This window comes from Pollachius pollachius (assembly GCF_949987615.1).
Source record: "Pollachius pollachius genome assembly, chromosome: 7".
NCBI lineage: Eukaryota > Metazoa > Chordata > Actinopteri > Gadiformes > Gadidae > Pollachius > Pollachius pollachius.
The window spans coordinates 2,165,969-2,182,352 of record NC_136940.1 but is presented as its reverse complement, the minus strand read 5'-3'; the positions used below and the strand labels follow the sequence as shown (position 1 = coordinate 2,182,352).

The 16,384-nt window shown below is 51.5% G+C and overlaps 1 protein-coding gene across 2 annotated transcripts; it reads right to left on the bottom strand.

Moving 5' to 3' along the window:
* Positions 1-3,438: 3,438 nt before the first annotated feature.
* On the bottom strand, positions 3,439-13,030 carry amotl2a (angiomotin like 2a). 2 transcript variants are annotated; one of them, XM_079739559.1, is made up of 11 exons: positions 12,822-13,030; positions 11,467-12,212; positions 10,560-10,785; positions 9,759-9,903; positions 9,542-9,634; positions 7,668-7,963; positions 6,976-7,166; positions 6,572-6,676; positions 6,198-6,388; positions 5,642-5,836; positions 3,439-5,426 (listed from the first exon to the last, which is right to left on the bottom strand). In XM_079739559.1, the coding sequence occupies exons 2-11, from the start codon at positions 12,141-12,143 to the stop codon at positions 5,344-5,346; spliced, it is 2,202 nt and encodes a 733-aa protein (XP_079595685.1). In that variant the 5' UTR covers positions 12,144-12,212; positions 12,822-13,030; the 3' UTR covers positions 3,439-5,343. The 2 variants fall into 2 exon arrangements, with proteins under 2 accessions (XP_079595685.1, XP_079595684.1); XM_079739558.1 differs by having other exon boundaries at positions 6,976-7,169; positions 12,822-13,028.
* Between the last annotated feature and the right edge of the window lie 3,354 nt (positions 13,031-16,384).

Below are 16,384 nucleotides of genomic sequence, written 5' to 3'. Positions count from 1 at the left end.
ATATTTCTCAAATGGAACTAAGTAAAACAAATTCTGTCAGATGATTTTTTTGAGACTTGGTCTAAAGATTTTATGTGGCGATTTTGGTGAATTTTTCATTATTTTTGTAGCCTTTGAATCTTTTTATCATGTTTGGCTTTAATATAAAATTGTGGGAAAAGTATACATTTTTAGGGTTTTATAAATCTGTGTGATTCGAGAGATTAATATTCTGAAAGAATTTTGAGGCTTTTTTGATTACAGTGATGGACAGGGCTGTTAGCTAATCAGAGGTGACACATTTGCATGTCATGAATATTCATTAATATTTATTTATATATTTTTTCACCAAAACCGACTCAGAGGGGATTCATTGCTATTAGTGACCACCGCAAAATCAATGAAAAACGACGCAATGACACCTTTAAGAAATATGACACGAGTGAGGTGTAGAGGATCAGGGTAAGGTCAGGGGGGCGTTTGCTCAAAAAAGGTTGAGAACCGCTGAGCGCCCGTGCCTCCACAGCGACACTAGATGGCGGTAGACACATGTTTATATCAAGTATGTCACACATACACACAAGACGGACTTGATTGTCTTTTATGGATTCAGTTATTCGTCATTAGAATGACTAGGACTATAAGTCATTTAAAATTCCCAACTAAACTATAAGTCATCAGGTTACTATCGGTCTCAGGAATTCCCAACTAAATTGAAAGGGCTCCCCATATCTGATGAGATGAAATGACTGTTAATCAACTACACGATGGACTAGGTAGAGCCCCTATCCATGCAACAATATACATAACTTCAAAACAAGATACATTGGCAGAAAGCCTACTTTGTTGTTTCACAGAGGCGTTAGACACAACCATGGTGGAGGTCAGTTGGAGAAGTGTAGACGTGCCGTGACGTACTGGGTAAATTATAACACAACGAACACACAACCAACTCCCAGACACATTGTGACTCAGGCTTATCAGCCAGAGCAGACGTGTGTGTGTGTGTGTGTGTGTGTGTGTGTGTGTGTGTGTGTGTGTGTGTGTGTGTGTGTGTGTGTGTGTGTGTGTGTGTGTGTGTGTGGTATTCATTTATGTCGAGTTTCCGAGGTAAGCTGACGAGCAACCCACAGCCTGGTGATAGTTAATGAACTGCTCTCCCAGATCGTTAGTCCTACCGCAGCCTCCCAAGGTGGCGGCGTAGGCCCGGTTCCCATGGCGAGAGGGTGACCCAGGAGAGACAGAAGATAACTGGAAAAAGAAGGGGAGAAAAAAAGAAGAAGCTTTATTTATTTGGGCTTGTCTGTCTGTTTATGTTGTTGTCTTCTATGTATATTTGAAAAATAAAGAGTTAAAAAATACAAAATAAAAAGCTGGCAAAGAATCAATAAATTAAAAAAACTGCGTAAAACCAACGCAACCCGACGTACAGTGGCAGACGATCGATCCAGGTGCGGTGCGATCCGTCCCTAGACGGTAACGGTCACCCAGAGCCCCCCGTGACCGACACCAGGTGACACCTTGGAGGGACATCGGTCCTTTGGAACCATGGGCAGCCCTTGGTCCGCGGTATCTTCTTACCGGAGCTCTAGAGAGCTAACCCCCGTAAAAGCAGAAGACGGTGCCCGGATTTATTTGGAAAAGTGTGTGCGGGGGGGGGGGGGGGGCGCATTCCAAGGCTTCTCAAGGCAGGAAGTTTTGGAATCTCCATGGAAATTGAGGCAAAACACAGCAGATCATCAAGATATTTTTCCAAGAATATCTCCCAGGCTCCGGTACAAAAATGTGCTCAAAATGTCCACAATATCGCTCTTCTTCAGGGTGTTGCTGTTTTACCGTGTGGAAACACTGATTTAAATAAAGCTGCAATACAAAAACCACAAACTACCGAGGAAGGTCTAATGCATGTGGCTGAAACCAGGAAAACAAATAAAAGTGACGTATTATACACACCAAGGGTCCCTTTGTATAAACATTGTCTTTATTGGCCGTTTAAAGGCTGCGGGGGAAGTTGTTTTATAAGCAAAATAGCCTCTCTGCTGTGATCTGTCTTTACACGGCAGGCTGGCTCATAACACCTCGGAATCCATCGTAGATGTCCAGTCTGACAGATTTACAGTCTTATGATAATAATCGGCACATGCCATGTCCAACTACGGTCAAGTTTGTCAGTGTACTGCCTGTAATGAGGTCCAGAGTCTGGGGTGATGGATTCAGAGGCCCTCACTGACAGGAGGTGGACCAAACTCCATTCGATCTCATACCAACAGAAACCCAAAAGGAAAAGCATTTGATCAAGAGGCAAATTAGGAATCTGAATGAAACTGTTGCTGCACATCAGAGAAATTGGTGAAATGACTGATTATAGAGACACAGTGAGTGGCATGCAGCGCTAGGTCAACCCACCTTAAGAGTACTGCACAGTTCAAGTGATGAACAGTTATAGAACTGAAGTACTATAAGTATTACTAATATTGAAAGTACTTGCAGTTAAAGTAGGCCACTGTCCATTATTATAACTGTACAATAAAGTAGCACAGTTTAAGTTTTGCAAAGATTGCGTGGTCTCTCTACATTCCTGCAGTCTGTGGTATGTACTGAGGCCCCCAACACTTTGGCAGGTAGATGATTTAAAGAGCTGCTCTAAACGCGTATTCAAACCTGAGTGACAGCGCCACGCGTGGTCGACAAAGGATACTGCACAGGTCATTTGTGATCAGCCTCAAATGATTCAGTGTGTGACTTCACTTGGAGCGAATTTGAAGCAACAAGCAACACACTACAACACTTGCTGTTTGGTCTAGGACTTTTCGACATTGATTCACACATGGATGAGATTTTTTTAAGACGTGAATCATTCTCAGCTCCACAGTAACCGCAAAAATGTCAGACCCCGTGGTAGATCACACAGGATCGCACCCGCCTTGGAAAAGGGTATTTAAAATACACACTCATCTTTATGTTCCTCCTGCTCGGAGCTGTGAGAAATGGCCCTCACTCTCCGCAGGGCGAACCCGTGGAGAAAAGGGAAGTCCGAGGGCCGAGGCATTCAAGGAATGTCCTTCTCCCAGGCAAACGGGGAGGCGGAGGAAGCGAAAATGTTTACATTGAAAGTCAAGGTTCGCTGCAAGGGAGCGCTGACCGCGCCGCCGACAGGGGAGCCATGAGGACGCGCCTCGGGGACGAGCGCCACAAGCACCACAATGTCTGAGGGCTAGTCAACCTTCTTGGATTATGTGACACATGGCCAGAATAAATAGTGGTTTCGCAACGCTCATCGTTATTAACGTCAGAACTACTGGCATCTGTTTTTTTTCCATCCTAAAATAAGTTGGGTAATTTTGGAAGTTTGTTGCCAACTTTAAAAAGGCAGGCGCATGTCAGAGGTTCTCTTCATTCTATCAAAGGTTAAGTGAATGTATCAGGACAATTGAAAGGAAGGCAAGAAACACGTATTAATGAACATATATTAAGGGTTTTTATTCAATGAAAAGTGAAATGTTATTGGCATATACAAAAATTCCATAGCAAAAAGTTCACAGCAACGTCTTAATGGGCCGTCCAGCCATTAGAGGGCCACCAAATAATAACTTGATTTTGTATAATTTCCACGAATAATTTAAGGACAAAAGGAAGTTTTCTTTGGCATCACAAATAGAAAACAAAATTATAAAACAACAATATATTAACATCTCTCACTTCGGACAACTCTGAATGTAAACAGAGTGTAAATAGCAATATGGGGGCGGTTTTAGAACCAATTGAAATCAGCTACTTCAGCGTTGACCAGCAACACTTAGCAGAAGACCACCCTGGTTTGGAAGGGGAACACCAGCGACCATAGTACACATCATCACCCCATGGAGTAGGCAGTCCCTGTGGGTATTCTGATAGTACTACAGTTGAAACAAAACAAACACTTTTAAAAAACAAGAGTAGTTGCATCCTCGTGTGGAATTCTTTTGCAACAGCCTGAAGGGATGAAACACTTTATTTTCATACTGATGGTCGATTGTTATTCCTCTCCAAAAATAGATCAACACATCAGAAACCCTGGAATGCTCCCGTTAAACAGAGCCCTACTAAACTGGAGTTCCTGCGCATAAGGGGCCATACATTCAGCATTCACGGGACATTAAAAAGGGGCGATGGCCCAGAGCTCATTCTTAGCCGCGGTGTTGCAGCGCATTCTCATGTGATGGGAAAAGCAGCAGCAGTATCGTGTCTCGTTTAAAAACGCAGTGACGATGACAGAGCGGCAGGGAGAGTGCTCAAGATAGACACGCCGTTTCCACCCTGCTTATAAATAATGTGGAGGAGACACATGTGGGTGGTAGCCGGCTACCGACTGGGGCGTCTCGCTAAAGTCTTCCTCAACAGTAAGGCAGGGGGAGTAGCAGCCATGCCCAGAATGTGCACCATTTTAACAAGGGGTGAGGGTCACCTCTTTAGATAGCCCTTTTTCTTTAATGGGCGCGCTCCCTCACTGAGGAATGCGAGCAGATTAGCCGTAGCCTGTCGGGAGGGCATGGTGGAATGCGGCCCATTGGCGATCACAGGCCCCATTACATTAACCAAGGATTTTCAAAATTAGAGCGCCACGAACAAACTCCAGGCCCAGTTAAGAGATGCGTACTCAAGACCACGCCTTAAATAAAGAACAGTATGTTCCCTGCCTATATGGAGCTTAAATAGCTAACAGCTTAAATAACTTATAGACGGGGCGAACCCGGGGAATAATGGCCTGATGTGCCCGTTAAGGGGAGTCGTCCTAATCCTGTAACCTTGAATGTAAACGTGGTCGTACGAGGCCGGGTCAGGGGGGGGCGAGGACAGACCGACGGGGGCAGGGAGAGAAGCAGGGCTGGGTAGAAGCGAGACATCTCTCGTTTTCCCATTAAAAAAGAAAAATGGCAGAGCGAGACTCAGTCATGAGCAGCACCTAATATAAATAAAAACATACATTAAAACAACAACGCGTGGCACGAAATTCGAAAAAACAATCACGACAGATATATTAACAGATGGCTCCGATTCCTATACCCCGCAGCGAGGCAGGCCGCTCCACCGGAGAACCTTCTAGAACCCCATCACCATGGGGACCGGCAATGCATCGAACGCCCAGCCCGCTGTCCTGAACTGTGACCCGTTCCGGGTTCCGTTCCTGGTCTTCCACGACGGCCGGGTCGGTCCGGCTAACCGGCCGGGCCGTGCAGCCTGCTGTAGTCCAGGGGTCCGGTCCGCAAGACCAACCGGCGGGCCCATAAATCCCCATCATCGGGGGAGTACACCATCGTCGGGGGGGGGGGCTCTCTAGAGTCCCGGAAGACCTCCACCCCAGCTGAAGACATCTGATCCACAGATCTAGATGAGGATCTCCACCACGTCGGAGTCCGGGCAGCTGAGGTTCATGAAGGTCTTGAGCGGTGCCTTCAGCGCCTGCAGGTCTGCATGGTGGGAAGAGAAGCTCACGCTGTTAGAGAACAGAGCGCTCTTTGGTGGGAATGTTCCTCTAGCGTTCCTCTTATGTTCTAACCCCGAGGCGAAGCAACGGTGGGAACCGCACAGAGAGCCGAAGATAGGCAACGGCTAAAAAATAAATTGAGGGGAGAGGTTTCTCGAATTTGGCGTTGGAGCTTGCCGAATACGAAGGTGTATTCACCTGAGAGAGACGCAGAGTGAGCCTCTGTAGCAGCGAGATGGCTGGGGTCCCTGATGGCGTCGGTTCCCTGGGAGAAGGTGGTGGAGGAGATGTAGGAACTCTGGCTAATGGAGTCCTGGCCCAGAGCTGAGGGCCCCGTTGAGCCCCTGGGGTAAAGCATCGCTTCACACGTCCGCTCGTCCCACAGATCCTTCCCTGCGCAGACAGAAAAAGAGGAGACTGCTTAATGACCCTGGAACATCTTCAACACACACACACCGCCCAAACATCTGCTCCGGAGACCTCATTCCCGCGCTACTATTCCGGGGCTGGAGACGCCATATACATTTCAGTTTAAAAACACACGTCTATTTGGGGGGAGTGCAAAACTCATCGGCCCCTCCTCTTTATTTATACTTTTCTGTTTTTTTTAGAAGCTGCACATTCTGTCTGGCGGCGCTGGCCTGTCTACCAGTTGTCCCCTCGTCGCTTTTTTGGGATTCGTGGATTCTTTCCCCGGCATTGCTCGGATAGGTCCCCTTAAAACCAAACCGTTTTAAACTCCGGGATGACTTACCCTGTCCCTTGGTGAGGTCAGCGAGGCTGCCGCTGCCGCCGCCGCTACCCACGGCGTTGATGGAGGCCGGGACGGACCGGGCCAGACGGAGACCCTGCCTCTCCGGGCGACCCGGCTCCCAGCCGGAGCGCTGCTGGAGAACCTGGATCACGGCGTCCTTCTCCAGAAGCTGAGAGTGGAGCGCACGGATCCTGGAGGAAACAATAAAAAAAAAACACATCATGAGCACCCGTCCTTCATCGTCGTTCAACGTGATAGAACCTCCTCAACCCTGAGGGCTTTGAACACTCTGACACAGAGAGACTCACTGACTAAACAACATCGGAATTGTTGTTGAGGAGGAGCGATCTTGAGCGAGGGGAATGTGCACCTACCGGTTTTTCATCTCCTGCTGTCTGGGGCTCTGCGACGAGGGCAGTGTCTCGTTGAAACTGCTGCTGGGAGAGCTGCCTGGAGACTGGTTGATGATCGTGGTGTCTCTGATTACCGGGAACACAACAACAGAGACAGACATTAAAACCTTGCTTTCATAGTCGTTGGTTTCAAAGGATTGCAACTCGCAGCTATAGCCAAGGAAATGAAATTTCTAAGGATCCACTAAAAACACAAAGATTTCTAAAAGATTAAACAACAAATGTTGGGTTTTTGAACTTGATGATTCAACGACTAAAATAATCCAGTGATTATTCGACTAAGCGATCTATCGTCTAAGGATAAGCCCCGCCCTCCTCCAACGGGTCCCCCAGGTGATTGACAGCAGTCCATCGTAGCGTCTTACCTCTGCGCGGCGGCGGCGGCGGCGGCGTCCATGGCGAACTGCCGCATGGTGCTCTCCTCGAGGTACTTCTGCTCCCACTTGGTGATGTCGGCCTCCAGCGCCAGAACCCTCTCCTCCCGCTCCCGGAGCTGCTGCTGCAGGCGGGACCAGTTCAGCAGCTGGTCCGCCGGGCCCGCGCCCTGGGACTGGGACTGCTGGGAGAGGAGGGGGGGTTAGGCTCTGGAGAACGGATGGTGGCGACCGTAGATTTGATACCGTCCTGGTAATAACTCTCCATATTATTATCTTCTGAGTTGCGGTAATCCATCTCATTAACGCCAGCCACAAATAAGTGCTCTGCCTGGTTCCCTCTCTGTTTCATGACCTTTCCTGTCCTATCCATGAAGTCCAATAAAGATGTCTTCAAAGTTCACTCTCAATGATCTGGATCAGTAGTCCACGATCTTGAAGAACGCTCGGAACACTCAAACATCAGCTTCTGTTCTAAGGGACTGGGGAAATTACTTTCTGGTTCCCGAGATAAATCCCAGTTCTACCATGTCTACTATGTTCCCTATGCTTCCTCCCAGAACCAGATGGTCAGTGTCCACCAGGGCGGGGGCGGAGGTGTTGGCGGAGGTTGGGCTGGTGTTGGTGGTGGTGGGGGTGGTGGTGGAGGTGTTGGCGTCGGCGTTGGTGGTGGAGGTCCTCACCTGCTGGGCTCTGAGGCTCTTCAGCTCCTGCTCCAGGCGGGTGCGTAGCCGCAGCTCCAGGGTCTCCCTCTTCTCCCAGGCGGCCTGCAGCTGGGCCAGGCTGCCCTGCAGCCGCTCCACCTTGGAGACGTAGGCCCTCTCGCTCTGGAGCTCCTCCATCAGCGCCAGGCTGCGGCTCTGGGCCAGCGCCAGGGCCTTCTCCAGGGCCTCTCGTCGCCGCAGCCACTCCTCGCCCGACGCACGAAGGTGCTGCACCTGGCGCTCCACGCGCTCACGTTCCCTCTGCTGCTCCTCATCTGGGCAGGAGGAGAGAGGGGGAGGAGGAGGTTGGTTTAATGATGGAGCAAATCCTTTCTGGTGAAGAGTACGGTCAGGAGAGGGGAAGGTGGAGGGGTTTGCTCGGCTGCAGCTGAGGTGGAGGGAAGGTGGTGCAGGGATGAGGAATGGTCCGTTTGGCACTCGGGGGGGGGGGGGGGGGGGTCAAGCCAGCCCATAAGGAGAGCCGTAGCGTCAGCCGTCTCCTTACTGGAATGCGCCCCAACGAGGCACATTTACAAGAGCTTCAGGGAATGCGGCCCAGAGCTTTTCGTTTTCTTTATTTTCTTAGGAATCACAAGGAGGGCCGATAGAGAATTCTCCAAATTGTGATCCACTGAGTCGTGGTAATACTTGGAAATCCATCTCATTAATGTTAACCACAGAGCAGAACCCCCCCCCCCCCCCCCCCCCCCCCCCCCCAGCGCTGAGGTATTCAGAGTTTGGCTGGAGGTAGATCATCCAGCGCTGGCCTACCCGCTGACGGGCGACTGGGGCGGACTACACAAGAGAGCACATGCCATTCCTCTGATCTGCAGCGCGCGCACACACACACACACACACACACACACAACCACACACACACTCACAAACACCAGCAGCCCGGAGCGTCTGCGGGCCGTTACCCAGGAGAGGGACAGAACCCCAGCATACGTTTTCATTATTCCCACATTCCTGGACGCGCCGTCTAATGGCTAACACAGGGAGCGCGTGTGGCTAACACAGCGGCGCCCCCAAACGATCTCATGTGTGATTGGTTAAGGAGTTACTGAGTCGTTTGGTGGGGAAATAAAGCAGGAAAAACAACAGTTTAAAGTCGCCTCGGGAGACGCTGCCTGCGATCGCCTTGTTTGGGGGATTTGTTTTAAGGAGCATGTTCTCCATCTCCTCCGTTAAACACGGCTCCCAACGATCCTCCACACTGGCTCCTTCAACACACGCTGTTCAGAAACGCACCCTCATCAGGGCTCCTCCAGGTGCTCGCCTGTCGGCCAACAGCGAGGTTTGGCACCGAGGCTCAAACTGGACCGAAACCCCCAACAGCTCCGTGACCCCTGAGGTGAGGAAATGCCCAAACATGGCGAGGTGTTCTCTGGCGTCCCAGAGGTCATGTTGAGCCTGGATGTCTTGGGACGCCATGCCTGCTGGTTCCCCCTAGGGAACGCAGGGGGAGGGGGGTAATGTAACTCAGAGCAGGGGGGGGGGGGGGGGGAGGCATTCCCCGGGGCAGAACAGCGTGAAATACCTAGAGCGAGGAGACAGGCGAAGGTAGGGGGGGGGGCTCTGGAATCCAGACAGCAGTTTACTGCCCTGCTCATAAAAGATGGCTGCCGGTTTAGCGGGGTGAGGTATGGCTGCAGTGTGCCGCCGTCGTAGCCACGCTAGCGACCGGTTCAAACGCTCGTTCCGTTTATCGGACTCCCAATTATTTTTCGGTTTCGGCGTCGTGAAAAGCGTTTACTACGCGGACCTCTGCGACGTCTGATCCCCCCCCCCCCACGCGTTGAGGAGAGATGTGTGCAGATGTAGGGAAGAGGGGGCGTTGTTCTCCAACTCACTCTGCTCGATGAGTTTGGTGAAGATGTGCTGCTTCTGCTCGCTGGACTCCGCCTCCGTCGCCAGACGCTGCCTCGACGCCGTCTCCAGGCGATCTGCGGAAATGTCGGAAAGAAAAAGACCCGTCAGCGGCTGCCCAGACAAACGTGCGGTGGAGTCAAGCAGTTTAAACGGGCAGACCGGGCGGAGGTCTCCACGGTGGGAGGGGGAGGGCCGTACCTCGGAGGTCCCTGTTGAAGTCGTGCAGCCGTTTGATCTCGGCCTCCATCTTGTTCCTCATGGTTTTCTCCAGAGCCTCCCTCTTGGCCGAGCCGGTCATCAGCGTGTCGTACGCCTCCGAGATCTGGTGGATCTCCAGCTCCAACTGGAGGAGGAGGAGATGTTTACTCTTTAGTCATTTAGCAGACAATTTTATCCAGATACAGTACAGAGACAGGTCGTTAAGGAGCAGGTAGGGGTTAGACAGTACAGAGACAGGTCGTTAAGGAGCAGGTAGGGGTTAGACAGTACAGAGACAGGTCATTAAGGGGCAGGTAGGGGTTAGACAGTACAGAGACAGGTCGTTAAGGAGCAGGTAGGGGTTAGACAGTACAGAGACAGGTCATTAAGGAGCAGGTAGGGGTTAGACAGTACAGAGACAGGTCGTTAAGGAGCAGGTAGGGGTTAGACAGTACAGAGACAGGTCATTAAGGAGCAGGTAGGGGTTAGACAGTACAGAGACAGGTCATTAAGGAGCAGGTAGGGGTTAGACAGTACAGAGACAGGTCATTAAGGAGCAGGTAGGGGTTAGACAGTACAGAGACAGGTCATTAAGGGGCAGGTAGGGGTTGGGCGTAATCTTGAACTAGGCTGCGGACATCTGGCATGGAACCCAGAAGCTCAGACTGGTAGTCATAACCACCAGACCCTCCAAGAATGAAACCAATCAGCCTCTGATCACAGACCGTATTCTAGGGGGCTGTGGATCTGCTGACACATCCTCCCCCCCTCCTCCCTCCTCCTCCTCCTCCTCCTCCTCACCTTCTGCAGGCGGGCGGTCTTCTCCACGTGGACCTCCAGCTCCTGCCGTAGTCGCTCGTTCTCGTGGAGCAGAGCGTCCATCGCGGCCCCGCCGCCGCAGGGCATGCCGGGTACTCCGACGCCTGCGCCGGCGAAGTAGGGGTCGGAGCCGCCGGAGCCCCCGGCCGCGTCGCGGTAGACCCCCCCGGCGGCACCGTGGGACAGCTGGGGCGGGGACGACACGAACCTGGAGGAGCACCAGAGGTGATGAGTCAGCGACCGCAGAGTTCAGAGTCAGAGGACGCGCCGTCGTTAGTCACCAGGACAGCCCGGGGGTGGGGGGGGCGCTGCACGGGCTAGACTGTCTGGGTCTGGAGAGCGCGCCCTCCGGCATGCAGAGAATCAGGGTGCGAGGGGAGAGAACAAACGACAGAAGGTATGGAGCCAGGGCACCCGGACGCCATCTGCCGAGCGCGTGTTTTCCGTACGCGCTGCATACGTGTTGAATGTCTCGCACAGAGCGGTCGTGTTGGTACACGACGCGTGTTGAACGGGCTGCAGGAGTGTTTCAGGGCCGCGCTGGGACCCGAGCCATAAGTATGTGCTGGCTATGAATTATGTGATTCTATTAAGGACAAGCTCTGGCGGGAGTTGGGTTAAATGTTAAATATGCGCTGGGTAGGAATTATATAATAATAATAATAGATTCAACCTTGTGCTTGGGGTTCGGTCACGAGTACATCTTGAATAAGTACTGCGCATGAATTATATAATAATATTAATAAATCCACACCTGCGCTTCAGTCACGAGTATACGTTAAACAATTGTTACAAAATAATTGTATACTAGTCATATTTAACATGCTCAATTCACAGCACAGGTTAGACTGGGTGTCACATCATATTTGTATACTGGTATTAGTCGTACCTGTGCTGGGAGTTGAAGGGCGGGGGAGGGTCTCTGTACTCGTGGCCCTGCTCCTCCGACCGGCTCAGCATGTACCCTGGGAGCCGGACGCAGAAGGGGTATTCCGGCGGGGGGGCGCGGCTCTCGGGCCCCATGGGGTACAGCTGGGGGTAGCTGCAGGAGGAGCTCATGGGGGTCGGGGGGTCCCGTGGAAGAGCGGGGTTCCTTTCCAGCGAGAGCTGCATCAGCCTCTCGCTCAGGGAGCGCGCGTGCTCCCGCTTCAGGTCCCAGGGCCCCGCGGGGGGCCGGGGGCCCGGGTGCTGGGCCGCGCTGCGGTACTGGGAGCTAGCCTTGGCCTCCTCGTAGGACGGCAGCTCCTCGCCGTGCAGCTGGTACAGGTGCTGGCAGCCGGCCGGGCCCTCCGAGAGGAGGAGGTCCCCGCGGTGCTCCTGGCCCTGGGGCTCCTGACGCGTGGACATGTGGACGTACTTGGGGGGCTCCTCCAGCGTCAGACTCTCCAGCGAGGATCGGGGGCTGCCGGTGCCGCCGCCGCTGCTGCCGCTGCTGCTGCCGCTGCCGCCGCGCAGGGCCTGCTGTTGGATGGCCAGCAGGGCGCGCGTGTCCGCCCGGTTCCCCAGGCGGAGCTGCTCCTGGATCAGGCGGTGCAGGACCGTTCCCGACTCCTCGGCGGTTCTCATCTCGTTGGGTCTGAAGGGTTGAGGGGTCGTGGGCTGGGAGGACGGCTGGGGTGTTGGGTTAACACGGGTCTGGGGAAACACGAGGGTCGCTACGGGTTACAAAGACACACGAGGATGCTTTGATGTTTCCATTTGCGGAATACGAACTGAACCTGGACAAGTGTAGACTCACGTAGATATTATCTACTCATGTAGGTAATTGTTATCATTGAACTGGACTTTTGGACTAATTTTACTCGGTTGTTAAATCGGACACAATTCAATGTTAGACGGACACAAATAAAGCGATTAAAATACAATAAGGCAGTACAAAAACAATAGCGATCCGGAAAAAGACAATCAAGACACACCATGTAAACGTGTTCAAGTGTAGGCTACATGGAATAAGCCTGATCAGCCCGACATGCGCACTAGGGGCCATTGTTTTTGTGTACATCTCTAGTGGACGATATTCACATCTCCTCACATCTCAGAAACACTCACAAACACTGGGCTTTACTGGGATCAAACCATGGACAAGGTCTCACATACTAGTAGTAGTCAAACAGACAATAACCAAGTCAATAATCCTCGATCGGAGACTTTATATCGATGAGGATGTGAGCTGAGTAGTCTACGCGTAAAGCGAACACCCGAGTGTTCAACGCGTCAACGAAACGAAACGCGAAATAAACTCACCCCAAATCAAAGTTCAAAACACATCCCGGACGAAAAAGATCCTCGGTATAATCTCCCTCCACAAACACGGTAAAAAAAATAAACACCGTGGATACAGTTCCTCTGAGAATACGAGTGTACAAGTGTCCTGTGCTGCTGAGCGTTTCAGTAGGGAGCGGCGTGTGCGCTCCACGGCTCTCTGAGGAAGACTGGCTCACGACGCGCTCTGAGCGCACTGATAACTGAGGGCTGATTGTTCCGAGGGGGAATGCGAGGAATGCCAGAGCCGCTGGTCCCGGAGGGGTCCGAGCGAGGCAGGCAGAGGGGGAGAGGGGGAGGGCCGGGCGTCTCAGCTGGTCGCCTGTGTCATGGTAAGCAGCTAGTTGTTGTTCTGCTGCACAATAGAGTGGATAAACTATGAGGAGGAGGAGTGCCAGGAGCCGTTTTTATAAAACACCATATCTAAAGAGGAGATTTAATGTGCAAACAAACAAAACGCTTTTTATTTCTTTCTTTATTTTTCTCTTTCGTCCTCCCTGACCCAACACGCCATAGAGCACCTGAGCTGCCGTTTATTTAAATTATTTAAAAGTTATAAACCAGCAATATTCTTCCTCATTCTCTCTAGTTTTGTCAAGACTTCGACCTCCTACTATACAGCATGGCAGCATTTGGCTGCAAGTCTTTCTATCTTTCCCTTCCTCCTCTTCATCTCCATCACTCTCTGAGTGAAATGAGGTCTCTTCATCGCTTAAAACTGTTAACCACTAACCCCACATTATAGCAGTATGTAACATAATAAACATACCATAATATACATCCAGCAGCACTACATTATGACCCCTCGTTCTCAGACAAAGACCAGACAGAGGAGAGGAGAGGAGAGGAGAGGGGAGAGGAGAGGAGAGGAGAGGAGAGGAGAGGAGAGGAGAGGAGAGGAGAGGAGAGAGGAGAGGAAAGGAGAGGAGAGGAGAGGAGAGGAGAGAGGAGAGGAGGTCAGGTAGGGTCCTGATTAGACGGCAGCCTCATTCTCCTGTAGTATTGTGTTTGTGTGCTGGTCAATATTTAAGCTGCAGCCCGTGTCTCTTAATTGCTGTGTGTGTGTGTGTGTGTGTGTGTGTGTGTGTGTGTGTGGATGGGGGCTTATTAGGCTGTGTGTGTGTGTGTGTGTGTGTGTTATGGGGCAAATGGGGTGAGTGTGTGTATGGGGGGGTTCATATATGGTGTATGCGTGTGTGTATAGGGTGTTTAAGCATGTGTGTGTGTGTGTGTATGTGCGTGCGTGCGCGTGTGTGTGTGGTGTGTGTGTGTGTGCACTGACTAGGGTGTGTGTGCGTGTGTGTGTGTAAGGGGTAAATGGGGTGAGTGTGTGCATGGGGGTGAATGCATGGTGTGTGAGTGTGTGTGGGGTGTTAAAGTGTGTGTGTGCGTGTGTGTGTGTCTGTGTGTGGACACGGGGAGGGTGTGTGCGCGGCACGCTGCCTGCCAGCTGTCCAGACCAGACACCCCCCCCAAGCCCCCCCTAACGAGGCTGAGAGGCCGTATTGTTCTCCAGGAGCATACGTGACAGAGCTACCATCTGCTGTCCTGCACCCATACACACTACTCCCCCCCCCCATACACATTATAACTCCCCCCAATGCACACTATACCCCCCCATACACACTCAATATAACCCCCCTCCACCCCATACACACTCACTATATACACACTCCATACACACTATAACCCCCCAACCATACACACTCACTATATTCACTCACTACATACACACACACTCACTCTATACACCCCATATACACTCATAACCCCACCCTCGTACACACACAAACCCCCCCCCAACACACACACACACACACACTGGGTAAACAGGGTGATCAGATCAGCAGGCGGGGGGGAGGGTAAATATTGATCGTGTTGTAGCCTCAGACTATGAGATGAACCCATCAGCCCCTCACTTCTCTGTCCTTCTTCTCTCTCTACCCTTCCCTCGCCGTTCCCTTCTTCCCTCTTTCTTCACCGTTTTCTTACTCTCTGTCTTTGTCTCTCTCTCTCTCTCTCTCTCTCTCTCTCTCTCTCCCCCCCCCCCCCCCCCCGGTCTCGCCGTAGCCCCTGCAGAGCCGTAACCTTTGACCCTGCAGGTAAATGTCCTGCAGGTGATTTGCATGGCAGACTCAACTGTTGAAGCAAGGCGTTCCCCAACTGACAACCTGAAGGAGGCCACCCTGTCAACTGGGTGCCCTATAGACGGCCAAGACCCGCCCCGGGGGGGGGGGTTCTTATCACCCCCCAGGGTCCGTCTGTCCCCTTACCATCATAACATGGGGTCGTAACAGCAGAAAGACTGCAGATAAACCTTTTACTTTAAAAACTGAAGCATGTCATATATAATCTCTAATCATCGTGCTAAGTGAGATGTTTAACGGAGTGGGTGATGGTTCCTTCTGCACAGAAGAAGAGTGCATACCACTTAGTCTGAGCGTATTGAACCGTGACCATCTCAAATATGTGCTGCTGATAAGAAAACCTGTGGAGCAGAAGAGTGTGCTGCCACGACTCCACCGTGGGAAACCCACACACAGCAGGAAGGACGGTACGAACCTCGTTATTAACCTATGATCCTAGGCTAATAACATAACATCATAATCCTCCTGTGAGATTGTAGAGTATAATGACTTATCACCCACCTACAGTAAGCGTAACAGGATAATGACTTTATCATCCTCCTCCATTGAGTGAAACACGACGATGACTTATCACCCTCCCCCAGAGAGCGTCACAGTATAATAATGTCGTCATCCGGCTACAGTAAGTTTAACAGCATAATGACTTATCATTCTCCTACAATAAGTGTAACAGCATATAACGTTTATATCCTCCTACAATAAGTGTAACAGGATATAATGTTTATATCCCCCTACGGTAAGTGTAGCAGGATAATGTTCTCAGACAGTAACTGTGGTCCTGGGCCAACCGTCGCTCCGGTACCAGACACCCGACCTGAAGCCGTTCCATTCCAGTGAAATAACCAGTAGAAACTACCCCAGGCCTCCCTGTTGAAAGCCCAGAGCGCCCCGACCGATTTACATGTATTTTGCATCCACATTTCTGCTGCTCTTATGGGGGGGGGAGAGGTCCTTTGTGTCTTCAAGTGAGGAGGAAATGGCTGCATTCCTGACATTAACATGTCCATGGACACCCCGCCCCCAGCCGTCTGCGAAGGGGGAGAGGAGGGGGGGCACGCACCCAGGAGGACGTTTTCAAAGGAAGCTTCTTTACTTTTATTTCAACGTGGATATCTCTAGAGCCGTGGATAGGGCAGCATAGACGTTCCAAAAATATTATTCTACAACGTTATCGCCTTCGCTCAATGCCTCGGGAACGGGTTAACCCAGTGATGGTTAGTGCTTGGCCCTTGGTTCTATGAACATCCTTACTGTACCGGCAGCCATATATTGTCGTTTCTCCTTGTCTCCCATCTTAGCGGTTAGCTCTGCTCCATGTGTTTACGTCAAGGTATTACAAACAGTGAGGTCATGTGACTTCCCTGTGATGTTTTCTGTGACGCCGGCGACCAGATGGTT

Excerpts from the sequence above, each read along its gene's own strand:
- amotl2a (XM_079739558.1), bottom strand. The coding sequence starts at position 12,143 with ATGAGAACCGCCGAGGAGTCGGGAACGGTCCTGCACCGCCTGATCCAG. Across the intron at positions 10,786-11,466 it reads CCCTTCAACTCCCAGCACAG|GTTCGTGTCGTCCCCGCCCC; the intron begins GTACGACTAATA and ends GTGCTCCTCCAG. Across the intron at positions 6,677-6,975 it reads GCCGCCGCCGCCGCGCAGAG|AGACACCACGATCATCAACC; the intron begins GTAAGACGCTAC and ends CCCGGTAATCAG.